Genomic DNA, 23,851 nt, shown 5'->3' on the forward strand with positions numbered 1-23,851 from the left:
AAGCAGCAGTAGAGGTGTAGGAAACAAATACACAAAACATATGAAGCAGAAGCAGGGGGATGTGTGCAGTTTCTCAAGTACAGCTCATCTTCAACAAGAACAGCAGTGAGGAGAATCGTCAAATCTCACTTAGTCTTCTGAGGGTAGCAGTTTCAGGCAGCGGTGCCTCTCACACTATAGGTTTACAGCTCTGTAGGCATAGGCAGTGCAGGCATAATGTAATTCAATGCCCAGGGCGAAGAAGACAAATTGGGCCCCCCCTCCCCTCTTCCTGGGTGGACTTAGGGGGCAGGGCTAATGGTAATATAATGTCTTGTAATGATTGTGCCAGTGGTTTGTAACCCTATGCTGCCTGCACTGGGACAGAATGCTTACCTGGCTGGATGTCTCTTGGTTTGACTTGGCGGGACAGTGGTTGTCTCTGCTCGCCAGATTCAAACACTGCCGGGGAAAAAGGATAGACCGTTGAAATAAGCAGGCCTGGGGGGGTGTTACAGTACAGCATGGCTGTGTGGGAGTGCAGGAGGTGAGCATTTGCATCAGCGAGTAAGATGACCATGCTGAGAGGTTTGTTCATGGTGAGAAAAACGATCATTACTGTTAACATAGAAGAAAATTTTCTGTTTGCAGTCTAAAAAGTATTGAATTTTGTTAATGCATAGTGACCTATCTAACCACAATTAGAAGTACACACGAATCAGAAGTACAAAAAAACTTGCATTGCAGAGAGATACCAATGTTTGCTAGCAGGTTTTCAAGTAGATAATACTGGGGGGTTAGTTTAGTAAAGCTGCATAGTGCAAAATCTGGTGCAGCTCTGCATAGTAACCAATAGGCTTTCAAAGCTTAGTTGGACAAGCTGAAGTTAGAAGCTGGCTACCACGCAAAGTAACATTCTGAGCACCAGTTTTAGTAAATCTTCCCCATTGGATTAGTGCTTTACATACTTGTTTGTTTTTCGCCAAATCCAGTAATTGGCGTTGTACCGTAATTGATTTATTACAGTCTGCTATTAAAAGAATGTTATGAAATAAAATTACTATTCTCATCTTAAATTTGCAGCCAAAAATTTAGTTTGAATTGCTTTTCTTAAAAAAAAAAAAAATATGATGTATTGCTTTTCAGTGACTTCATGTGCTTATTTGCTTTTTAAGACTCAAGGCCCTGATGAATTTGCTTCAGAGTATTCTTCAGTTAGAAGATCTCATCAAGGTTTATGAAGCCAGATTGACTGAGGAAGAAACTATTTCCCTCGACCAAGGAAAACTTGAAGCATACAGAAACGCCTTAAAAGTAAGGACAGAATAGAATCTTTTTAAACCGCGAACTTGAACTGGTCATCTATTTTGCCGTTACGATGGTCATGGTAGATGTATGATATTTCTGAAGTATAACTCAATAATAATGATTTGCAATTCAGTATTAAAACTGCCTCTGTATTGCAGCAATGCTCAAGCATTCATGCAAAAAAAAAACAGCTTCACATGTATTGTATGTCTAATGGCATACAATAACTGTAATTAATGTTTTAGTGTCAATGTTTTTTTATTATTTCTGAAGTTGTTTTGTGTTCTAAATTTGATTTTTTTTTTTTTTATTTTTTTTTTTATGTTGCTTAATTATGAGAACTTTTAATTGACATATGAATATCATAAATATTTAATGTTTAGAAAATGAAGGCTGAGCTTGACCAGAAAAAGTCACAACTGAAGGGGTTGGATTCAGACCTGAATACGGCTCTACAGATCAATGATCGTACTTACCAGGCCTATCCTTATTGCGAAGTAGACATCTCCAAATTCTCCAATAAGGCCAATCAACTGACAGACCGCTGGCAAAGGATAGAGAAAGAAATCGACGACAGGTAACTTAGATTGGTTTATATTTTATGTTTAAGTATTCAACAAGGCACAGGATGCTGTGCAAAATACAGCAACTCAGCAGCTAAATGCCATTCATCAATATGCGTCCTAACTAATGAATAGTAAACATTACACGTTGTTTTCTGCTTCAGGGCTCATTCACACCATAGCACTAGCACACTCATAATCTCCATGTGTTTTGTAACATGCATTGCAATGTACTGCAGTGGATTATTATTATTTTTTTACTATCCCTTTGCTTTGAAATGCAATGCTGTTGCAGTGCACTGTGTAAAAAATCATGCTACACCAGTGCTGTGTGAACTGAAACCATAGGGCAAAAGGCTTCTTTTTTTTTTATTTTGGGATATGTGCCTTTTTAACAATACTGTACCTACATGTATTTATCAGGTTCAATTATGGAACCAAGTTCACACTGCAAGACCATTTCAATGCTATGAAAGAAATGGCCATAATTTTGTCTTCATGATGGTCCTTGTTTTTTTTTTGCTGCTAAGTGTAAACCTTTCTCTAAATTGAGCATTATAGTCTGCAGTGACAATAAAATAAACTACATTTCATGCCCCACAAAGTAAAAGTTAGGCTGCTTTCACACTGCGGTTTGGCTGCAGAGGAGTTATTTGCAATCCTGCAGTTTCCCATAGCCTTCCCATTATGTGTGTTCTGAAAGTGCACCAAAAGTCTTGCATGCTGCATCTTTGGTGCACTTTCATAAAATGCACCAAAAATGTGGGCTATAATAAGTCTATGGGAAACTGCAGGTACACTAAAAGGCTTTTAACCTCTTTACATTGTTGGTGTGTGGTTAAAATTGATTTTTCTTTCAGGTCATGGGAACTAGAAAAACAAGGAAAACAGCTAAAAATTTTTAGAGATATGTACCAGGCCTTGATGAGGTGGATTGGTGATACCAAACATAAGCAAGATGCCCTTGAGTCTAGCAAGCTCACAGATGCCAGCTCTGTTGCAAGATACGTAAATGAGCAAAAGGTATGTATCGCAGCAGTACAACCAAAGTACAGGGTCACCCAGAACTCCTTGGCTGTACCATAATGAAATTACATCCTTTTCTTATATAATGTAGTAGTTAATTTTTATTGAAAACCCGTCTTATGTACATTGTTTTCACGTTTTGTTTTTTATAACAGAATTTGAATATAGAAATACAAGGCAAGAGAAATAATCTTGAAGAAGTTGTAAAGACAGCAGATCAGTGTGCATCGGGCATCAAGGTAAGATGAGGCCAAAGCATGCATATTTTGTAGTACTTGGCAAATACATTTGAGAGATGTCTACGCTAGAAAACAGTAAACCATGTACAAATATATAATTTATAATGCAAAGTTGTTAGCCATATGGGCCTTTAACTAAGGTACTTCATTTTTACCTGGTTAGACTTAAGGTATTAGCCTGTCCTATTGAGTGTGTTTTTTTATTTTTTTGTTTTTTTGTTTTTTTTGCTTTTGCTCATGTGACTATATTTAATGTGCAGTACTGCACATAAGACTATACATTTAAATTGAGATTGTATATTGACTAACCGACATATCAACTCAGCTGTATTGAGTTGGGCTCATATTCGAGAATGTTGCTTGAATTAAGTTTATACTATCTTTAAGCAAAGATTGCATTACAATATGAAAGTAACTTTCCTGTTTTGATGTATTTGCTTAATTTTGTTTTCACCTCCCAGGATTATGAGCTACAACTGGCATCTTACAGCTCTGGACTGGAAACCCTGCTTAACATCCCAATAAAGAGGACCATGGTTCAATCACCATCTTCAATTTTAATGCAAGAAGTGCGTGCACCAATTTGATTTAGTATATTTTAAACCTTTTTTTAATAATTTCTATAACTGGTAAAAGCAGTATCTTTGAATATAGTTGTTAAAATGAATGCAGTTAATGTAAAAGAACAATATTTTCCAGTTCTCCTGCCTGCCCTGCAGGTCTGTGCTCTACTACTGCCAAAGAAACCTTGACATCCAACATACACTTCTGGATGTGTCAAATGCAAGGTTCCTTGCTGTGTGCTGTGGTTCCTTCCACCAACCCATATGCCAGTACTGTGTCCTGTAGTGACACATGGGTTGGTGGAAGAGTGGACAGTGGGAACATGTATCTAACACTCCTGGAAGTGTTGGATACTGAAGATATTTCAGGCAGGGGTAGCTCTGCAACATTGCAAAGATTGGTAGCACAGGCCTAAGGACTCATAAGTGTTAACTGTTCCTTTTATAGGCACTGCATTTTTTCCTTATTTGTTTTTTTGAGAGTGATAATCACTTTAGTTACAGTAGTAATTTGTAATGTGACACTGAATGGCTGTGAACACTAAACATTATAGTAAATCCACACAAGGGCTCCAATTCATAAAGCGGCTGATCATTTATGGCATAATAATGTTCTTGCAAACATTTTCCATTGTGGTAATAACACTTGATTCATTGAGAAGAGAAACCTTTGAAGCGATAATAAAGCTCAAAGTTTTTCAAGGTAAAAACTGAGTTTTAAGGCATGAAAGTTTTCCTAGGTAATTTTAACACCTGATTAGCAGACTTTTTTCACTGGGTTTCGGAAAAAGAGTTCTGAAATTTGCTTTTGCATTTCAAAGGCTGCAATCAGAAAGCTATAAAGGGTCAATGTTTTCTTATTGAAAATTTGAGTCATTTCCACACAGCCACCATTTATATTAACGCTAGTTCAACTAGTTGATCTTTTAGGCATCATTCACACTGGCACTGTATAACCAGCATTTATAGGTGTTTAGAGGACATTTCCACGTGAATATAAATGCATACAATAATTTTTCAATGGTGCCATTCAGACTGAATCACCATACACACTATCAGATTTTCTGCTGATTTTTGTCTTCAGATTTACCAACACCATGTAGTGCAAGGGCCTGCCTGATTGCATACAAATTGAAACTCCTAAGGTTTGACCTCATATGGTTTTGGTAAATCTGAAGACAAAAATCTGCAGAAAATCTCAGTGTGTATGGGGCTTAAGAGTTTACCTTGTTTTAGGTGCAGTTTAGAGAAAATAGAATTCCATGTGTCCATGATCTGATTAGAGGCTCTGAAGGTAGCTAAATGCATGTAAACTGGCTTTAGAGCAGGAACCTCTGGAAAAAGTGATTTTGGAGGTATAAAAGTTGTTTACAGTTTCCAGATAAATACATGAGTGCCAGTGTTGGAGGCACTGCAATGGTTAATTGCTCTTTGGTTTAGGATAGTGATGGTAAACCTTGTCACCCGATGTGTTTTGGAACTACATTTCCCATGATGCTTATGCACTTTGCAGTGTAGTTGAGCATCATGGAAAATGTAGTTCCAAAACTTCTGGGGTGCTAAGGTTCACCATCACTGGTCTAGGAGATTTGGAAAAGCAATTTTTACTTGCCCCATCCTCCACTCTAGGAGGTCCTTCTGCTCTGCTACACTGGTCCTTGCAGCCTTTTCTTTCCTGCACTTGAGCACTCTCAAAGGATAAGTTCATCTTTGAGAACAAGTTACATGTTCCACCCATTTTTAGGTGCATGTCCATGAATATTAACATGTTCCCACTTCTGCAGCGTCTCCCCAATCTGCTGCTTATAGTGACAGCGAGCTGGTGATCTTCTCACCAGTCTTGTGGTCACAATTTTAAAAGCTACGCTCGCCTGGTGGCGTCATTCACTCACAGAGCTCTGTGACTGGGAGCGCTAAACGCTCAGACAGACTTTGTGGCTGTTGGCTTGTAGTTCTCATTGAACTACCAGGGCACTGATGAGCAGTCTAAGTAGTTCATTGTTTCTTTCTATTAGTGTGTTATTGCCTGCTCGTACAAGGTACAAGCAGACGGTATACACAGTCTGTAAGACACAGAATTCTTGCTTTGCATATCCCTATAGCCCCTTGACCTAGTGCTGTTTGTGTTTGAACCTAATTGTACTTTAAGCATTCCATTTCCCACATTCTGAGAGATGGGTTGGGGGGGGAGGCTACCAAGTGCAAACTTGCGCTAAATAAGTTTGTGTGTGCGTGTATATATACTGTGTATATGTACAGTATCTCACAAAAGCAAGTACACCCCTCGCATTTTTGTAAATATTTTATTATATCTTTTTATGTGACAACACTGAAGAAATGGCAATGTAAAGTACTGAGTATACAGCTTGTATAACAGTGCAAATTTGCTGTCCCCTCAAAAAAAACTCAACACACAGCCATTAATATCTAAACCGCTAAACAAAGTGAGTATACCCCTAAGTGAAATTGTCAAAATTTGGCCCAAAGTGTCAATATTTTGTGTGGCCACCATTATTTTCCAGCTCTGCCTTAACCCTCTTGGGCACGGTGTTGACCAGAGCTTCACAGGTTGCAGAGACTCTTCCACTCCTCCATCATGGAGCTGGTGGATCTTAGAGACCTTGTGCCACCTTCCATTTGAGGATGCCCCACAGATGCTCAATAGGGTTTAGGTCTGGAGACATGCTTAGCCAGTCCTCAGCTTCTTTAGCAAGGCAGTGGTTGTCTTGAAGGTGTGTTTGGGGTCGTTATGTTGGAATACTGCCTTGCGGCCCAGTCTCCGAAGGGAGGAGCTCATGCTCTGCTTCAGTATGCCACAGTACGTGTTGGCATTCATGGTTCCCTCAATGAACTGTAGCTCCCCAGTGCCGGCAGCATTCATGCAGCCCGAGACCATGACACTCTCACCACCATGCTTGACTGTAGGCAAGACACACTTGTCTTTGTACTCCTCACCTGGTTGCCCAGACCACAGGACATGGTTCCAGTAATCCATGTCCTTAGTCTGCTAGTCTTCAGCTGTTTGCAGGCTTTCTTGTGCATCATCTTGAGAAGAGGCTTCTTTCTGGGGACGATAGCCATGCAGACCAATTTTATACAGTGTGTGGCGTATGGTTTGAGCTCTGACAGGCTGATTTCCCCCCCCCCCCTCCCCCCTCCACCCCTTCAACCTCTGCAGCAACGCTGGCAGCACTCGTACATCTATTTCCCAAAGACAACCAATGGATATGACACTGAGCACCCTCACTCGATTTCTTTAGTTGACCATGGTGAGGCCTTTTCTGAGTGGAACCTGTCCTGTTAAATGGCTGTATGATCTTGGCCACTGTGCTGCAGCTCAGTTTCAGGGTCTTGTCATTCTTCTTATAGCTTAGGCCATCTATATGTAGAGAAACAATTCTTTTTTTCTCTATCGTTCGTTGATGGACACAGCGGCTCTTCTTGACCTTAGGGTTATATCGGCCCTTTAGGAGCGGACTAGGCAGAAAGTGTTAAAAACGGCAACACTTGCACAGTACCGACCAGAGGGTGGTCCTCCTGGCTATAACCTCTCGCACTGCATCCAGCAGCTACATTTTTTTCTGCCTAGTATAGGAGAAGGATCTGGTTCCTGATGGGACCATTGGTCCTGGGAATTTTTTTTTTTCTTTTTTTTTTTTCTTCTGCATTTTTGATTCCTGTGATCTTCAATCAACACCTGGGCTGGGTGACAGGCTAGATAATATAGATCCTTGTAGTCTCCCCAGCCTGGCCATGGAGCGTGAGCAGGCCCTAGCTATGCGCTGGGTCAGCCACGACATGCCCCATCTAATCCAGGGGCGGTCGGTGAGCTATATGCTCCGGGGCACACACATGACCGGGCTACTGCTGTCTGTGTCAGTGTGCCATGGCCGGCAGCCACCCCGTACTGCTCGGGTGATGGGTCTGTCTGTGGAATGCGTCCAGCAGTTCCTGCAGGAGGGGTAAGTTGGTTCCACCTGTCTCGGGAGGATGGAGCAGCTGGGCACTCCCTGGGAGATCAACTAGCGGGTCTCTCACTCTCCCTTTCTTCTCTCCCTGTCCTTTCCCTCCTTCCCATGCTATGGGCTGCTGTTTGACTGGGCACATTGAGGTGTGGTGCACGTACCTGGCCGGGGGGCTCTGGGTCCTGGCAGGGGGCTGCTCTGGGTGTTGGGGGTCCGCTCATCCTATTCCCTTTTTTCTGGGCCACAGTGGAGCTCTGTTGTTAGCCATGTGGGGAGGCCGCCACGCGCTCTGCGGCCATTTTTGTGGTAGCCACAGCTAGTATTTTTGCCTTCAGCCATTTTCTAGTAGTTCGGCCACTTTCTTGGCTCTCTGATGTTTTTTGCTGAGGCGTCAGGCAGCCATTTTCTAGTAGCCTCAGGTGGTTTTGCGTCTAGCACTGGGCGCTTGTTTCCTTCAAGAACAGCGCGCTTCCACCCAGGCACCTCGTGGATGGCACAGGGGAAAGCTGACAGCAGCAGCCACACAGTGCAGCACCTAGGTCAGGGTGGTGAGTCCTGCGGGGGGCCTCTCAGTCTGTGCAGCTAGGCGGGGGGACTTTTGTGTGACTTGCCTTAGGTCCCTAAGTGGTGACAGACGAGCGTGGGTCAGCATGGCATCAGAAGCTGGCACTTCTTCCCCAGACATCCTGTGATTGCAACTGGTTCCCCTGCACCTGGAGTGGACGCTCTGTTGGCAGTCCTGGAGACCTTTGTTGCCAGGGTGGAAGTGGCGTGCGGGCTCAAGGGGGGTAAAAATGGCCCTTCCCCCACCATCTTCTGGGGAAAGCTCTGATTCAGACTCGGGCCCCGCTGTGACTGGCGGCCCTTGTTCTGATGTATCGGAGGATGCCGACCAGGACCGTTCAGTCATTGAGGATGACTCCGTGTCAGCACAGGAAAAGGCACATGTAGGAGCACTTATTACAGCAGTGCGGGATACCCTAAAAATGGAGGATACGGCGGGGGCATCTACAGAGGTGTCTGTCCCTTCTGGGTCCAACAAGCTGGCCCGCACGCCTAAGGTCTTTCCTTACCTAACTTATTTTGATGAGTTATTTACAAGGAATGGGAAAAACCGCAGCGGGCCTTTTTAATCCCGAAACGCATGGTGGTGCATTACTCCTTTGAGGAGAGTTTCCTGAAGAAATTGACATCTCCTCCAATTGTTGACCCCCCCCCCCCCCCGGTATCGAGGTTAAATAGAGCCAAGGTGGTTTCACAGTCCATGTTTACGGTGGTGGGGTCAGCATTGTGGCCAGTGTTGGCCATGGCCCTGGTACTGCAGACGCTGAATGAATGGGCTAAATTGTTGCACCAAGAATTGGAGAAGCAACAGGCTTCCCCGGTCTGCGTGGAGCTGGCAGACCAGTTGGTGCAGAGCCTTAAGTATGTCTGTGATGTGGCCTTAGATACGGCCCCCTTGCTTTCTAGAGTATCAGTAGTAGTGCTACGTTGCCTGATTTGGCTGAAATGCTAGCCTGCGGACCAGGCCTATAAGAAAGCATTGGTGGACTTGCCCTTCCATGGAGAGAGGCTATTTGGAGCCTCACTGGATGACATTATTAAGAATGTTACTGGGGTAAGAGTACGTTGCTCCTACAGTCCAGGAAAGGTAAGGAGCCACACCGTAGGCAAGGGCCCTCTTCATCTTCTTCCGGCTCGTCGGGAGGCCCTGTTTGGGGCAGTACAGGACCTGCTGCTGTGCGCGGTGATAGTACCTGTACTGACACCAGAAAGGTTTTAGGAGTTCTACTCCAATCTGTTTGTAGTCCCAAAGAAGGAAGGGGTCCGTCCAGTCCTAGACCTCAAGGCCCTCAACAGCTTTGTGAAAGTACAAAGGTTCAGGATGGAATCAGTTCTCTGTGGTCGCACTCCATCAGTGGGATTTTATGGCATCCCTGGACATAAAGGACGCATACTTGCATGTCCCCATATGCATCAAGCATCAGAGGTTTGCGATCAGAGACGAGCACTACCAATTTGTAGTTCTCCCTTTTGGCCTGGTGTCTGCACCGAGGATCTTCACCAAGGTGCTAGCCCCAATTTTGGCTTTGCTGAGGCAGCGAGGGAATACAATCGTGGATTACCTGGACAACCTCCTTCTGAGGGCAGCTTTCGCCCCAGAATTAAGGGAGAATGTGGCAATCACCATGGATACTCTTCAGGAGTTTGGGTACTGAACCTGCAGAAGTCGGTGTTGGTGCCGACTCAACACCTGGAGTAACTGGGCTTGCTTCTGGACTCCTCAGAGGTGAGAGTCTTTCTCCCTTCTGATAAGTTGCAGACTCTTCAAGCTGCGGTAAAGTTGTTGGTGTCCCACAGGTGGACATCGCTGCGTTTTGGCATGTCCTGGGTCTCATGGTAGCCACTTTCGAGTCAGTACCGTATGCTCATTTCCACTCTCGTCTTGCAAAAGGAAATACTGTCCAAATGGGACAAATCTCCCTCATTGTCCCTGGATTGTCAAATTCGGGTTAGCCAGCTAGTCAGGGATTCCCTGCTCTGGTGGCTAAGGTCGTGGGCCCTTTGGTCTGTGAAGTCGTTCCTTCCTCTTCATTGGACGGTGATCACAATGGACGCCAGCCTGACCTGTTGGGAAGGGGGGGGAGTTTGGGGCGTACAGTCAGTCCAGGGTCGGTGGACCCAGGAAGAATCCTGCCTGTCGATCAATGTACTGGAGCTTCGGGCAATCAGGCGGTGCCTCTCCACATGGTCACAGAGGCTGCAGGGGCGTCCGGTCCGGATCCAGTCAGACAACGACACGGCGGTGGCATATGTCAACCATAAAGGAGGCACAAGGAGCTCGGCTGCAGCACTGGAGGTCGCTCACATCCCTCCATCAGCCGTGTACATCCCGGGAGTAGAAAACTGACAAGCAGACTACCTAAGTCGTCAGATGCTGGACCAAGGGGAATGGTCGCTATACCCGGATGTATTTTGGCTCCTTTGCCTAAGGTAGGGCACGCCAGATGTGGATCTCCTGGCATCTCGACTCATTTGGAAGGTACAGATATTTGCGGACAGGTCAAAAGATCCCTAGGCGGACACAGAAGACGGGTTGGTGGCTCCATGGGGGCATTATCGGCTGATTTATGCCCTCCCACTCAAACTTCTACCGCGTCTGCTTTGCAGAGTGGAGGCCGAGGGGATTCCGGTGATTCTGATTGCCCCAGATTGGCCTCGGTGTCCGTGCCATGCCAACATATTACCAATGGTGGCTGATGTTCTTTGGCAGCTGCCGATGCGAGAGGACCTTCTGTCACAAGGTCCAATATTGCATCCTGCTTTACCATCAATGGCTTTAACGGTGTGGCTGTTGAAAGCCAGGTGCTAAGGGACCGAGGTCTGTCGGATTCGGTAATATCCACTATGTTGAGGGCACGGAAGTCCTCTTCTCGGAAGATTTATCATCGTACGTGGAAAGCCTACATCTCCATGTGTGAGGAGATGGGGTGGCGTCCGCGTACATATTCGCTTTCCAGGATCCTGCTGTTTTTGCAGCGAGGAGTGGATCAGAAACTTGCATTAAGCACCATTAAAGGGCAGATATCGGCTTTGGCTGTCTTTTTTCAGTGACCCTTAGTGGCTTATTCATTGGTAAGTACGTTTGTTCAGGGGGTTCAACATGTGGCCCCTCAGATTCGGCCACCGCTACCTACATGGAATCTGGTGCTCTCAGTGCTTCAGAAACCGCCGTTTGAGAACATTAGGGAGATTACCTTATTGACACCTTCTCAGAAAATGGTCTTTCTAGTGGCCATTACATTTGCCAGGAGGGTTTCTGAATTGGTGGCCTTGTATTGTAGGACTCCCTACTTGATCCTCCACAAGGATAAGGTAGTGCTGCATCCGCAGCCTTTGTTTCTTTCAAGAAGTTTCGGCCCTTCATCTAAATGAGGACATTGTGCTTCCGTCCTTATGTCCTCGGCCATCGCACCCTAAAGAGGTGGCTTTGCATTCCCTGGATGTGGTCAGGACTCTGCAGGTGTATCTGTCAGCTACGGCTCCTTCTCTCTCGTGGATCAGACAGACTGTAGATCAGGCTTATGCCATAAGGGGATGGGCGCCTTCCTTTCCTGCCACGGCGCATTCTGCCAGGGCAATTGGTGCCTCTTGGGCTTTCTGACATCAAGCGTCTGTTTCTCGGGTGTGTAAGGTGGCGACCTGGTCATCCGTTCACACTTTTGCTAAATTTTACAAGGTTGATGCGAGTGCATCTTTGGATGCTTGCTTCAGCCACAAGGTTTTGCAGGTGACTGTTTAAGGTTGCAACTCCTACGTTGAGGAGCTCTGGCTGTTTTGGGTGGAGTTATTGTTGTTTGCTGTTCCCACCCCTCGTTTCTTTGACACTGCTTGGGACGTCCCTAAGGTCAAGAAGAGCTGCTGTGTCCGTCAATGAACAATAGAGAAAATAGGATTGTTGTGCAAACCCTAAAATCCTTTTCTCTGAAGTTCATTGATGGACACAACACCCACCCCTCCTGTTTCTGTTTGTACTGCTTTTGACGAACTGAGCTGCTGGATGCAGTGTGAGGGGTTATATCCAGTAGGACTGCCCCTTGGGCGGTACTGTGCAAGTGTTGCTGTTTTTAAAACTTTCTGCCTAGTCCTCTCCTAAAGGGGTGATCTAACCCTAAGGTCAAGAAGAACTGCTGTGTCCGTCAATGAACTTCAGAGAAAAGTATTTTACGGTGAGTACAAAAATCCTAGTTCTTTGCCATGAGGTACCATGTTGAACTTCCAGTGACCAGTATGAGAGACTGAGAGCGATAACCTCAAATTTAACACACCTGCTCCCCATTCACACCTGAAACCTTGCAACTCTAACGAGTCACATGACACCAGGGAGGGAAAATGGCTAATTGGGCCCAATTTGGACATTTTCACTTAAGGACATACTCACTTTTGTTGCCAGTGGTTTAGACATTAATGGCTGTGTGGGTTATTTTGAGGGGGACAGCAAATTTACACTGTTATACAAGCTGTACATTCACTACTTTACATTGTAGCGAAGTGTAATTTCTTCAGTGTCACGTGAAAAGATATAAAATATTTACAAAAATGTGAGGGGTGTACTCACTTTTGTGAGATACTGATTCTTCTTGTAGACATATGGCCTTGAAAAAATAAAATAAAAAAAAAATAAAAAAAAACTGCATAACGTATTATTATTATTTATATATATATGCTTTTTTTATTTCTTTAGTCTGCTGAAGCCCAGGCTCGCTACATAGAGCTCCTCACCAGAGGAAATGATTACTACAGACTTCTACATGAAATATCAAAGAGCATGGAAGACCTGAAGGTAATTAGCGTACATTAGACCATGATCTCTAAATTCCAGGGACTAATGGCAACGTAGATCAGCAAGTATAATCCCTTTTCACAAGCACAAAAATAGTATTTTAGGCCATTAATTGGAGTAGCTTGGCAGTGCACCAGAAGGCACCATTTTTTTCAATGCAGTGCACCACAGCATAGGTGTGTTGGGGGTCATGTGGATGCACCAATGCACATAACGCTTTGCTGTAATGCACTTGTTATCACAACACATTAGTGTAAATGGGCCGCTAAAAATGCAGAGAAAAGATACTTTTTGCTATAGAATCCATTACCCTCATTCTTGTATGGACTCTGTCCAAGTGCAACCCTGCTATATATAATATGTACATGTACGTTCTGCACTCTTGTGACCCATTTTCAGCCAACAGCAGGCTAAAGTTCACTGTTGGCTGACGTCACTCAGCCGGTCCAAGATCTAAAAAAAAAAATTCCACCCAGAACCCTGGCTCAGCCTCTCAGTGATCCGCCGAGAGCCTGAGCTGGAGACCGGCACTATTGACTCTGCTCTGAGCAGAGGGGGAGAACTGAGCGATCAGCTGTGTTTGATCACTAAGTTCTCACTGCAGAGCCAGCGGGGAACAGATGTAGCATCAGATCAATGCTGCATCCACCTAGGCGTGTATGAGTTTTTTGTTTTTTTTTTATATCTCCATACTACTTTTAAGCTGGCAAAGAACAAAATTTGTCCAGTTGACTTCTGTCACAGAAACATGCCAGAAAATGTTCTGAAGATCAGAGGCTGCCGAGTATTAATACTAATTAGTCTGCAGTTACTGATAAGTGTATTCTGACAGCAGTGGGTGCCTCTGTCAGAATACAATGCCTCGTGGGGTTAAGGCTCCTTCCACCATGTTTTTGTGGATGGAGAAACCTGTTTTCATTTAGCCCACTGGATGAACAAAAATAAAAACTAACCTTATATGACCAGCCTTACAAGTACTCATTCTAAATGAATTGTATATATTTTAGATTCCTTTCCTTTTGAAACCATGAAATGATTGTCCTACTTATCGCCTACATTTTTTTTCCAGATGAAAAACACCAGGATTGAGCTACTTGAGGAAGAACTTCGACTTGTCAGAGATTCAAACAGTGACAATTCACAGAAGAACAAATTTCTTGATCAGAACCTACAAAAGTACCAAATAGAATGCTCAGAATATAAATCAAGACTTCTCCTTTTAGAGGACATGAAGAGGAAAGCTGAAATGGAAGGGTCTTCTGCTAAACAGAATGTTGACAAATGTTATAGTCAGATAACAGAATTAAATGAGAAGATAACAAGGCTTACCTATGAGATTGATGATGAGAAACGTAGGCGAAAAGCCCTGGAGGACAGATGTGAGCTTCAAAAGAATGAATTTGATCAAATACAGCAAAGAAGGCAAAGTGAATTAGAAGGTGCCAACCGTCATAAAATAGAAACTGACAAGACAATCAAAGAGAAGGAATACGAGATAGAAAAACTAAAACTTCTGCTTCAAGATGAAGGCCAAAGAAAGAGGGAATATGAGAGTGAGCTGTTAAAGGTAAGGAAGCAATGTAGTGAGGAAGTTAGTAGTTTGAGGAACAAGTATGAATCTGAGATAAACATTACGAAGACTACCATACAGCAAATTACTGTTCAGAAAGAAGAAGACACTTATGATCTCAGATCTCAGCTTGAGAAACTATCCAGAGAAAATCGTGACCTCACACAAGAAATTACCAGACTTAATGAGACCATTGTTCAAACAAATGAGCAGCGTAGAAGAGCAGAAGAAGACGTTTTCCAACAAAAGGCTTCAGGGTCTGAGCTCTCTCAGAGAAAGCAGCAATTGGAAATTGAGTTACAAAAAATAATCCGTGTGAATTCGGAGGAGATAACCGGGTACAAGAGGTCATTAGAAGAGGCCAGTAGGACAATTCAGGACAGAAACAACGAGCTTGACAAGCTAAAGTATCAACTTCAAGAGGAAGCTGCACGTCAGAGACAATATGAAAACGAGCTTAAAAAGGTAAGAAACAATTATGATGAACAGATTATAAATTTAAGGAACAAGTACGAGACAGAAATTAATATTACAAAAACCACCATCCACGAGATAACTGTTCAAAAAGAAGATAACATCAGCAGCTTGAGTGACCAAATTGATAATTTAACAAGAGAAAAACGGGATTTGTTGACCGAAGTCAACAGACTAAAGACCTCTCTCACACAAATGACAAACAATCTTAAAAAAACAGAAGATGATGCTCACCAGCATAAATCCTTTGTATCAGAACTCACTCAGAAAAGGCAACAGCTTGAAACTGAAATGAGACAACTTAGCCTTTCAAAGACTGAAGAACAACAAAAACACAAGAAATCTCTTGATGATGCTGCCAAAACAATTCAGGAGCGCAACAAGGAAATTGAACGTCTAAAAAAGCTGCTTGAGGTTGAAACAGACCAAAGGAAAAAACTTGGGGAGGAGCATATTAAATTGCAGAGATCCCAGTTTGACTTGCAGAAAGTCAACAGTGCTGCCACAGAGACCATAAGCAAACTGAAGATACAGGAACAAGAGCTAATAAGACTTAAAACAGATTTTGAAAAACTGTCAACAGAAAAACAAGGAAAAGAAAATGAGGTCAACAGACTTCAAGTCAATCTGAAAGACCTACAGACGCAAAAGCATAAACTAGAGGAGGAAATAAATCGTCAAAAAAGAATTGCTTCAGATGAGCATACAAAAAATAAAAAGCTAGAAGAGGAGCTGGAGGCACTTCGAAGAATTAACAGCGAACAACTGAAAAAGATTACTACTCTGACTCAGCAATTAGAGCACATTACTATTATTAAAAAGCAAACGGAAGAGGACTTGCACCAGCAAAGAGAATCTTTAGATGGTCAACTGAGAGACCAACAAAGAAATATTGATGAGCTGAGTAAACTTGTAGCTGAGGTGGAAAGTCTACGCCGTCAGCTACATGTAGAACAAGAAAACTTGCGCCAAGCTCATATCAGAAATGAGCACTTGCAAAAAACCATTGAAGAGAGAAACCGAAGTTTTAATGAAAGCAAAATAGAAATAGAAAGACTGCAGTCAATCACAGAAAATCTGACTAAAGAGCACCTAAGGCTGGAAGAGGAGCTGCGCTATATTCGACTGGAAAATGAAGAAGTCAAAAAGTGTAAAGATGAAGTGGATGGTGAAAAAAATGCAACTATTACTGAATTAAAGAACCAGCTACAAATCAGCAACAAGCGATCCCTCGAGCTTCAGGGCCTTATTAATGAGTTGCAGAAAGAAAGGCAAAATTTGAGACAGGAAATTGAAAAATTCCAAAAGCAAGCACTAGAGGTATTCAGATAAATTTCCTTAATTTGTCTTCAGATTAATTAGTAAATTCCCTGACCTATATAATCTGTTACTAACAGAGCCAGATTTATATCTGAGGTCTTACACATGTATCTACAGGTGCTTTGAGGACAAGGGCACCCAAATTAAGTTCAATGTAGTACATTATTAGCACATACCTGTTTGCTATCCTGATATAATATCGGGTACTAATCTTAAACTAATCTATCCCAATATCAGGTCAAATCTGTTTATTAAATGACTAGCAATTGTTAGCAGTTGCAAAAGTGAAACAAGACCAATGGGAATATGAAGTTTAAATCTGGCTCAGATTTACTAACATGTCATGATAAATATATAATTCAGTGGGTACCTTAGAAAGTAACTCATACAGACTTGCTGTATATCTGAAAATATTACATTATTATTTTACTGGTGTTAACAGTTCACTTTATTTAATAGGGGCATTATGTTTTATGCGCGGTTTATGCACTTTGAACAGGATTACATTGTAATATCAAATAAAGCAGCTATAACCTTTATATATGTATGCAAACATTATTTAGGCCAATCTTACAAATATAATGCAGATGAGAGTTAAAAAAAAAATGCTTTTACATTATTTATACTACCAATATTCTGCACAATATATAAAGCTCAAAACAATATTTTGCGTTCAATATGAAATATACGAATATTGTAATCCTTTTTATCATCTATCCTTGTATGTGTTGTGATTTGATTAGTTAATTTTTTACCCATTTGTTTTAATCATATGCATGGTCTGTCAATTGTTGGTAAAGTCCAATGTCTGTTTTCATTAAATGTTGTCCTTCAGAGCTTGTAATTTTTATTCTTTTTTTATTATTTTCGGTTACTTTGCTAATGATTCACTAATCCTACTACTAGAATAAAAGAGTTTTTTTTTTTTTTAAGTGAATAGCTGAAAATAATTTTTCTGTTTCTGAAAAAGGACAAAATATGAATCACTGAATAATAATTTCATTATAGAGAAATAAAGAATATAGCCCTAGAAGAAGGTTGAGTATTCTGCAGAAAAAGTGGTGGTGTTATTGGGGAAATGCATGATTGTGTTTGGAAGCAGTGTTAAAAATGTAACTAGCTGAACCATTAAATGTTTACAAATAAAGTTGTAGGTTGGATCAATAAACCTTTTTATATTTTTTTTGTCTTTGATCTAGGCAACTAGTAAGATACAGGAATCAAGTAGTAAATACTTAGAAGTCTTCCAAGAAAAAGAAAGCCTTCTCATGAAACTAAAACTTCTTGAACAAGACAAGATGAGGCTTCAGCGTCTAGAAGAGGAACTTAGTCGCGCAAAGGCAGCACTAGATGCTGAATCACGAAACAAGCAGCGTCTAGAAGATGAGAAGCAACAGATTCGAAATGACTTTAATCAGTGGAAAAGTCAGTATACCCGTAAGGAGGAGGATGTAAAGAGGTTTGAAAGTGAGTGGGAAAGAAGTGAAAGAGACAAGGCATCATTTAAAAGTGAAATTGAAAGATTGCAGGCAGAGATAAGGTCAATTGAAGAGAGGTACAAGCGTAAGATAGAGGAGACTCATCGAACTAGCCAAGCTGATTTTGAAGCACAGAGGCTGGCATTACAAAGGGAAATGGAAAATCTCAAGAGGCGTCCTTCTGGTTCCAGCAGACAGACACAGACTGATCAAGACATGTCAATCGATCCATCTAAGTTTGTTTTTGATGGACTGAGGAAAAAGATTACAGCTCATCAGCTTCTTGAATGCCAAATTATAACAAAGTCAACATTTGAAAAATTAATAAAAGGACAAAAGTCGCTTGAAGAGGTAGCTGCTGAGATCGAGCCCTACCTGAAAGGTGCCGGTGCAATTGCAGGTGTCTCTGTTACACCTAAAGAGAAGTATACATTTGTGGAAGCTAAGCGAAAAAAGCTTATTTCACCTGAAAGTGCAATAATGCTCTTAGAAGCTCAAGCTGCAACAGGAGGTGTAATAGATCTGCAGAGAAATGAAAAGCTGACAGTAGATAACGCTGTTGCTAGGGATCTCATTGATTTTCCAGACAGAGAGGCCATTTATACAGCAGAAAAAGCTGTCACTGGTTTTAAAGATCCTTTTTCTGGAAAGACCGTGTGTGTTGCAGAAGCAATTAAGAATAAGTTGATCAGCCGAGATGTTGGATTGCGGCTCTTACAAGCCCAGTTGGCAGCAGGTGGAATTGTTGACCCAGTGAACAGTGTCTTTGTACCAGTTGAAGTTGCATTATCGCGAGGCTTGATTGACAGGGATTTGAATCGATCAATAAATGATACCAGTGATGAGGCAAAGAAATTCATTGAACCTGTCACCAAGAAAAATGTCAGTTATGCACAACTTAGACAGAAGTGCAGAGTAGAACCTCATACAGGATTGCTTTTGTTGCCTGTAATGAAGAAAAGCCTCTCATTCCAAGGTATTAGACATCAAGTGCCCCTGACTGAATTAGTAGAGTCTGGCATTATTCGCTCTACCACAGTAGATGAACTAGAGTCTGGTCAGATATCTGTCGAAGAAGTCAGTGAAAGAATTAAAGATTTCCTGCAAGGATCAAGTTGCATAGCTGGAATCTATAATGAAGCTACAAAGGAAAAATTTGGAATATATGATGCAATGAAAAAGGGTTTGTTGAGGCCTGGAACAACACTTGAACTACTGGAAGCTCAAGCAGCTACTGGATTCATTGTGGATCCAGTAAATAATCTAAGGCTGCCAGTGGAAGAAGCCTACAGAAGAGGTCTTGTTGGAATTGAATTCAAGGAAAAGCTTCTGTCTGCAGAAAGAGCCGTTACTGGCTACAAGGACCCAGAAACTGGGAATATAATATCACTCTTTCAAGCTATGAACAAGGAGCTAATTGAGAAAGGACATGGAATCCGTTTACTGGAAGCCCAAATTGCCACAGGTGGAATCATTGATCCTAAAGCAAGTCATCGTTTACCAGTGGATGTTGCTTACAAACGTGGGTTCTTTAATAAAGAAATGAATGCAATTCTTTCTGATCCAGATGATGATACCAAAGGCTTTTTTGACCCCAACACAGAAGAAAATTTGACATACCTACAACTAAAAGAAAGGTGCATTGTTGATTCACAAACCAATCTTTGTCTACTGCCTCTAAAAGAAAAGAAAAAGTTGGTACAAGCATCACAAAAGAAGACTTCCAGGAAGCGCAGAGTAGTCATAGTTGACCCAGACACAAACCGAGAAATGACAGTACAAGAAGCATATAACAAAGGGCTTATTGATTATGAAACCTTTATTGAGCTTTCAGAACAGGAATGTGAATGGGAAGAAATAACTACTACAGGTTCAGATGGTTCAACGAGAGTTGTCCTGGTTGACCGAAAAACAGGAAACCAGTATGATATCCAAGAGGCTATTGATTTGGGTACAATCAGCAAGAGCAATTTTGAACAGTATCGTGCTGGTACACTAAGCCTTACTCAGTTTGCAGATATGATCTCCAATAGAAACCTAAGTGATGATGTGTTAATTACCTCTAGACAAGATTCTGTTTCATCTATTTCATCCCTTTCATCCCTGTCCTCACCCACATTTCGAACTGGTTCATGGTCTAAAAGTGGTTCATTTTCAGACACTTTAGAAGAAACCACACCTATTGCAGCAATATTTGATACTGAAAACTATGAGAAAATATCAATATCAGAAGGTATCAAACGTGGCATTGTAGATACAATTACTGGACAACGCTTACTGGAAGCACAAGTTTGCACTGGAGGAATTATTAATCCAAATTCTGGGCAGAGAATTTCCTTGCAAGATGCAGTTTCTCAAGGCATAATAGATCAGGATATGTTAGCCAGGCTAAAGCAAGCTCAGAAGGCCTACACAGGCTTTGATGGAGTAAGAGGACAAAAAAAATTATCTCCCGCAGAAGCCATGAAGGTGAACTGGTTGCCTTATGAAGCTGGACAGCGTTTTCTTGAGTTTCAGTATTTAACAGGAGGCCTTTTTGATCCAGAAACACAATCAAGGGTAACCACAGAGGAGGCTATTCGTAAAGGCATGATTGATGGTCGAGCCGCTCAGAAACTGCGAGACATAAACAACTACCCAAAAATTCTGACATGCCCAAAAACAAAACTGAAAATCTCTTACAAAGAAGCCGTAGATCGATGCATGGTTGAAGATATAACAGGTTTGCGAATGCTTGAAGCTGCTTCAGTGTCTTCTAAAGGCATAAGCAGTCCTTACAATGTTTCCTCAGCCCCAGGATCACGATCAGGATCCCGCCCTGGATCACGCAATGGATCTCGAAGAGGAAGTTTTGATGCTACTGGTTCATCTGCCTCTTACAGCTATTCCTTCCAGTCTGTTAGCAGTAGCTCTCTTGGGAACTAGGTGGCAATTTGATTTGTCTTTAAAAAAATAAAAATAAAATTGATGGTGAAATTACATGTTTTACTATGTTCCCATTTTGAAAAATTGTAAAATGTGCACTGACTATGGGAACAATTATTTTTGTTTCGATATGGAGAGCTTTGTATTTTTTATTTTTATTTTCTAAATTCTCCATTTAGCAAAATGGTTTAAATATTTGTATGTGTTTAGCAAATTTGTAGGGGGCAAAACAATATTTGTATTGTAGGTAAGAATTGCTGTGCCTTTTTTCTATGAACTATAGTCTTGTAAAAGAATTGGTACTGAATAGTTCCCTTCTATTGCTGTAGTCTCCGAAATGCTGACATTAGGGAAAAAGTATTGCATTCTAAATGGTAAAGGCTTAATTATTATATTTTAACATAGAACTGTTTATTAATAAAAAGTAGCTTTATATGCAATATTTCACTTTGTGGTGCTTTTGGATTTGCATCTTTTTATACTTTTTCTTTGCTTGTTAAATGTGCTGGCAATAAAGTTTAAAGCTTTAAATTTTTTTTTGATCTTTGCTTACATTTTTGGTCCTAACTCCAGGCACAAAAACTTTCATATTCCTCAGTAGCCACAAAGGATCTACATCCACCTTTGCTTGCACCAAATTCATTTTACATTATCACTGTACTGTACCTAACCTATGCAGAGAGCAGAGCTGTGGGAGAGACCCAGCAGGTACACCCACTACAGGCTGCCTGGAGTAAACTATGGGCAGATACTAGACCATTCACCCAGCACAATAGAGGGCAGCAGTGACTGGTCTTTATTTCAGGAAGCTGCACAAAGCAAAGTTTCACACTGGATTAATGCACAGATCTGACTAAAAAATACACAAAGCCCACCAAGATTTAAGTAAGAATACACATGCCTCATGTATTTAAAGCTGAAGCCCAAAAAAGCAAATATCGTCTAATGTGTTTTAGAAAGCATACCATTGTTACGGTCATATTATTATGAAAATACATTCTAATACAATTGATCTATATCACTGTATGGCAGAAAAAACATTCTGCAGAACAAAAAGACCAACTCGCAATCCCTAAAGAATGTTGTATTGTTAAGTTGACATTACACTTATATGGATACACACACATTAAAGGATAAGTTTACTTTTTAGACATGTTACACCTGTATTTAATGTGTAACCTGTCCAGCTTCCCCCAACCTCAAACCCCCTGCCCCTTCCCCATGACAGTGTGTGGGAGTAGTTCTCCCCCACAGCCACTGTCATGTTTTAAAATTGACATGGCTGTGCGGGGCTCCGCCTACACACCTGTATCATACATTCACAGGGACCTCATAGGCCATTCAACTCCCCCCAGCTTTCAAAATCAAACCCTGTACCGAGGTACTAGCAGAAAACTAGGAGTGTGTGTGCAGGAGCCTGACATTGCACCGCCAGCCCACTGATTGCGGGTGCAATACTTTGCAGGCTCCTCTAGGAAGAAACAATGAATGCACTTTTTTTTTTCTTAACCTGCAAAAATATGTGCATTTATTTTTTTAAGGTACTAAGGCCAACTTAGACTTTAAATCCTACTGGGCACTTTCTAGGATTACTAGGAGTAAGCAATCTATGGTAAACAATTCATCCTTGAACTAGAACATGACAATTGGAATGCAACAGTTTGAATCTGATTAATTTAAATTAAAAAGTTAGTTCACCTTTTACCAAAAAGCTTCCTAAGCAGAGAAGGGGTGTCTGTGGATAGAAATAATCTATTTAGCTTTGAAAGTTGAATGCTCTTCTTGCTTTAGGCGTAGGCTATTTACTTACCTCATGGAGTCTGACCTAAAAAAAACTCCTACGACAATGTTAGGCGAGGCATCATCTTCACCATCACAGGAGTGACCTCTCAAATGCTGAGCTCAGAGCTACTCCATCAGGGGAAAGAGAGTGCATGAGGAGGTTTGAATCTGAGAAAAAGCTCACTCTTGTGAAGGTGAACATAATAGGTGGACCTGCCATGTACCTGGTTGAATGAATGAAATACTTGTATAGCGCACAATGCGAACTGAATCACCTCTAGGTTATAGAGCCTGACATGAAGAAGGCCTCTCTTACAGCTCCGGAACCACTAGGAGAGCGACAGTGGCTGTGGGAGCACGGTGAGGTTTGAGTGCCTGAGTAAGTCCAGTAGTTCTGTGCAGATACAGTGGATATAAAAAGTCTACACACTCCTGTTAAATTGTTCAGTTTCTGTGATGTAAAAAAATGAGACAAAGATAAATAATTTCAGAACTTTTTCCACCTTTTAATGTGATCTATAAACTACAACTCAATTGAAGAACAAACTGCAACCTTTTGGGGGGGGGGGGGGGGAGTAAATAAAAAAATACATTTTAAAAAAATGTGGTTGCATAAGTGTGCACACCCTCTTATAACTGAGAATGTAGCTGTGTTCAAGATTATGCAATCACATTCAAACTCATGTTAAATATGAGTCGGTGCACACCTGTCATCATTTTAAAGTGCCCCTGATTAATCCCAAACAAAGTTCAGCTGTTCTAGCAGGTCTGACATTTTTCTTAGTCGCATCCTACAGCAAAAGCCTTGATCCGCAGAGAGCTTCCAAAGCATCAAAGGAATCTCCTTGTTAAACTGTATCAGTCAGGAGAAGGGTACAAAAGACATTTCCAAGGCATTAGCTATACCATGGAACACAGTGAAGACAGTCATCAAATGGAGAAAATATGGCACAACAGTGAAATTACCAAGAACTGGATGTCCCTCCAAAATTGATGAAAAGACAAGAAGAAACTGGTCAGAGAGGTTGCAAAGAGGCCTACAGCAACATTAAAGGAGTTGCAGGAATATCTGGCAAGTACTGGCTGTGTGGTACATGTGACAACAATCGGCCATATTCTTCATATATGTGGGTTATGGGGTAGATTGGCAAGACGAAAGCCTGTTCTTACAAATAACGTCCAAGCCTGGCTACATTTTGCAAGAACACATCTGGAGTCTCCCAAAAGCATATGGGAAAATGTGTTCTGGTCTGATGAACCAGGGTTGAACTTTTTGGCCGTAATTCCAAAAGATATGTTTGGCGCAAAAACACTG

At 41.8% G+C, this 23,851-nt stretch overlaps 1 protein-coding gene across 4 annotated transcripts in view; it reads left to right on the top strand.

Moving 5' to 3' along the window:
- Positions 1-21,285, top strand: part of DSP (desmoplakin) — a 97,747-nt gene extending 76,462 nt beyond the window's left edge. For 2 of the 4 annotated variants that reach the window (XM_077492153.1, XM_077492152.1), the window contains exons 17-24: positions 1,155-1,293; positions 1,671-1,864; positions 2,711-2,873; positions 3,032-3,115; positions 3,577-3,684; positions 12,889-12,987; positions 14,057-16,351; positions 17,551-21,285. In XM_077492153.1, coding sequence (XP_077348279.1) covers positions 1,155-1,293; positions 1,671-1,864; positions 2,711-2,873; positions 3,032-3,115; positions 3,577-3,684; positions 12,889-12,987; positions 14,057-16,351; positions 17,551-20,754 — 6,286 coding nt within the window. In that variant the 3' untranslated portion in view covers positions 20,755-21,285. The remainder of the gene's footprint in view (positions 1-1,154; positions 1,294-1,670; positions 1,865-2,710; positions 2,874-3,031; positions 3,116-3,576; positions 3,685-12,888; positions 12,988-14,056; positions 16,352-17,550) is intronic. The other 2 variants (XM_077492154.1, XM_077492155.1) reach the window with 2 other exon arrangements.
- Positions 21,286-23,851: the final 2,566 nt, after the last annotated feature.

Source organism: Lithobates pipiens, unplaced genomic scaffold, assembly GCF_037356315.1.
Source record: "Lithobates pipiens isolate NorthernLeopardFrog02 unplaced genomic scaffold, aLitPip1_a1.2 Scaffold_19, whole genome shotgun sequence".
Classification (NCBI taxonomy): Eukaryota; Metazoa; Chordata; class Amphibia; order Anura; family Ranidae; genus Lithobates; species Lithobates pipiens.